Source organism: Haliotis rubra, unplaced genomic scaffold, assembly GCF_003918875.1.
Source record: "Haliotis rubra isolate DU_JTF1 unplaced genomic scaffold, ASM391887v1 Scf127, whole genome shotgun sequence".
Classification (NCBI taxonomy): Eukaryota; Metazoa; Mollusca; class Gastropoda; order Lepetellida; family Haliotidae; genus Haliotis; species Haliotis rubra.
The window spans coordinates 2057142-2059511 of record NW_025765192.1 but is presented as its reverse complement, the minus strand read 5'-3'; the positions used below and the strand labels follow the sequence as shown (position 1 = coordinate 2059511).

Sequence of the window (2370 nt, the reverse complement as noted above, 5' to 3'; positions counted from 1 at the left end):
AAAAAGAATTTGCATTCACCCAAAGCAGAGCTTCAAACAATGTATTTAAAGTACATTTACCCAGGAATCTCAAGAAACGAAACTATGAGCGAAATTGGATATTGTCAATGCATAGGTATATATCTGCCAAACAAGTTCAACATCAATTTCAACAATGTAGAAATATCAAATACATTTACCTCATCTACCAACCGTTGCAGATAATAAACACGGAGACAAGTAAGAAATCATATTCGGTGTTCCGGGTGTGTGAATAGAAATGCTACCTATCCACTTGAGTGTGTTATCTCACGCAAAAAGCTCCAAATCATTTCTCCATTTTCATAATTATGACTTAGGAAATGAGTGAGTGAGTGAGTGAGTTGGGTTTAACACCGTTTTGAACAGTTACATTATGGCGCATGACGTTCATGATGGGGAACGGCCATACAGAGGCAGGATTCAGATTACTTTGATAACCACCAAACCAGTGATCACAAGCGTTGGCGTGCCGAATGAAAGTCTGCACAGGTAATTGTCAACATTTTGCCAGTAAAGCGCTGTTTAGTCGGTTGACTGTCAATAATTTTGGTTCATTGAGATTCCATGCAACATTAGCAAAATATTAAATGACAAGAGCAAAGAAACTAATACCACAAGCAACATTCAGCAGAAAGAATAATTTCAGACACAGATCGTCAAGTGCAAGAGATACGTCTTTCCAGGTGACCACTGTGTTACGCTTCCTTTCTTCCTCATTGTCAACTGTGGTGTCCTGTACTTCCGATTCCTCTGCATTCAAAGTCGGATTGTTAACCGCATAGTCACAAAATATGACATATTTCTGCAATACCACAGGTACATCTCCTCTTCTCTGATTGATCCTGAGGATGAGAACTGACATTGCCACAGCAAGGGAGCTGAGAGTGAGGAGCAGGGTCATGTAGATGGTAAGGTAGGATGTTTGGAGGGACGTTCTGGGCATGTTGTTGCTCATCTGAGTCAGAAACACACTGAATGAAAGGAGAACCGTCATGGACAGAGACACTTTATCCCCATATTGTATAGGCAGAGCAAAGACCACTGAGCTGAGAAGGGAGAGAAACATGACAGGGACGATGAGATTGAGGACATAATATGACGCCCGACGTTGAAGTGTTGTGGTTATAATGAATTGTGGAAATGTCTTTTCAATGGCAGCAGATGACAATGTTTTGATATTCCAAAGTCCATTCACATTTGTTCTTACATCATTGCTTCTATAAATTGAAGATATGAAACGAGCAGAATAATTTTGGGTCACCCATGTGGATAGATTCAGATGGCAAGTCTGAGTATCAAAAGGAAAATGCGAGATGTCAAAGTCACACTGACTGTGATAGATGTCCCCGTGGTACCATTCTACCATTCCAGAATGATGTACACAAACAGGTGAATTCTGATTTTTCATAAGATTGCGCTCTTCGGCTGTGTTTAGGAGCGTTATGTCGGGCATCCATATGTGTTCACTTGACATACAGATCGTGTCTATCCCTCCATAATCCGAAATGTTCCACTTCAATGATTCATCCAGCCAGTTAAAGGTAAACCATCCATTTGTGGTCATGGACTGTTGCCACTCATTAAGCTCAGTAATTTGTGATATGACAAAGCTTACATGTATATCCATCCTGGTCTCGCTTGGCAAAACTTGCCGCTCATAGTCATCTTGTAAAAAATGAAGCAGTCTCTTCTGTTCATTCATTCTGGTACCTCGAATCAAACAAATCATTGTAGTGGAGCAGATGAAAAGTTTGAAGATCATTGTGCTAAGAATGCCTGTATACAACTCAACAGGAATGGGCTTTCAACTTTCTAATGGAGACGCATTCGAGTTTTATTTAAACACAGTCGGAAACTAGCATTGATTAAATAATGGTTTTAAACTATGATGAGGATTTCCACATACATTCTGATTCGTTTCATACACGCTGTGAAAATATTAGAATCGATTAATGATGTCGATGGAGCATACTGGCAGTGTACATTTGGCTTAATTATCCTCTCGCAGTACTGGCGTCATTTTTGTGAAAACCTTGAAACAGCGGGATATATATATATATATAGAGCGCTTTTACAATACATTGCTATCAAACAACTATTGTTTCTTCAAGGTCTGTACGTCTTTTGAAGGATGGCGAGTCATTCTGCTATCCTTATCTCATTTGCAGATGCGTATCAGTTGTAATACATAAAAGCATCAGCATTTTTCCATATTCATATCACAGTTCCAAAATGCGTAGTCTTTTCCTCTATATTATATAATTATTTGTGACGTTATAAAATAGGACTTAAGAACACATTTTGTGGATTTTACTCTATACAGTGAATACTTAATCTGTCATGGCTACA

At 38.9% G+C, this 2370-nt stretch overlaps 1 protein-coding gene across 1 annotated transcript; it reads right to left on the bottom strand.

Moving 5' to 3' along the window:
- Positions 1 to 604: 604 nt before the first annotated feature.
- Positions 605 to 1723, bottom strand: LOC124266676 (acetylcholine receptor subunit alpha-like 1). The gene has a single exon (XM_046701476.1). The coding sequence runs from the start codon at positions 1721 to 1723 to the stop codon at positions 605 to 607; it is 1119 nt and encodes a 372-aa protein (XP_046557432.1).
- Between the last annotated feature and the right edge of the window lie 647 nt (positions 1724 to 2370).

What these genes read in the sequence shown, in the direction of transcription:
- LOC124266676 (XM_046701476.1), bottom strand. Translation starts at nt 1,723, where the DNA reads ATGAATGAACAGAAGAGACTGCTTCATTTTTTACAAGATGACTATGAG.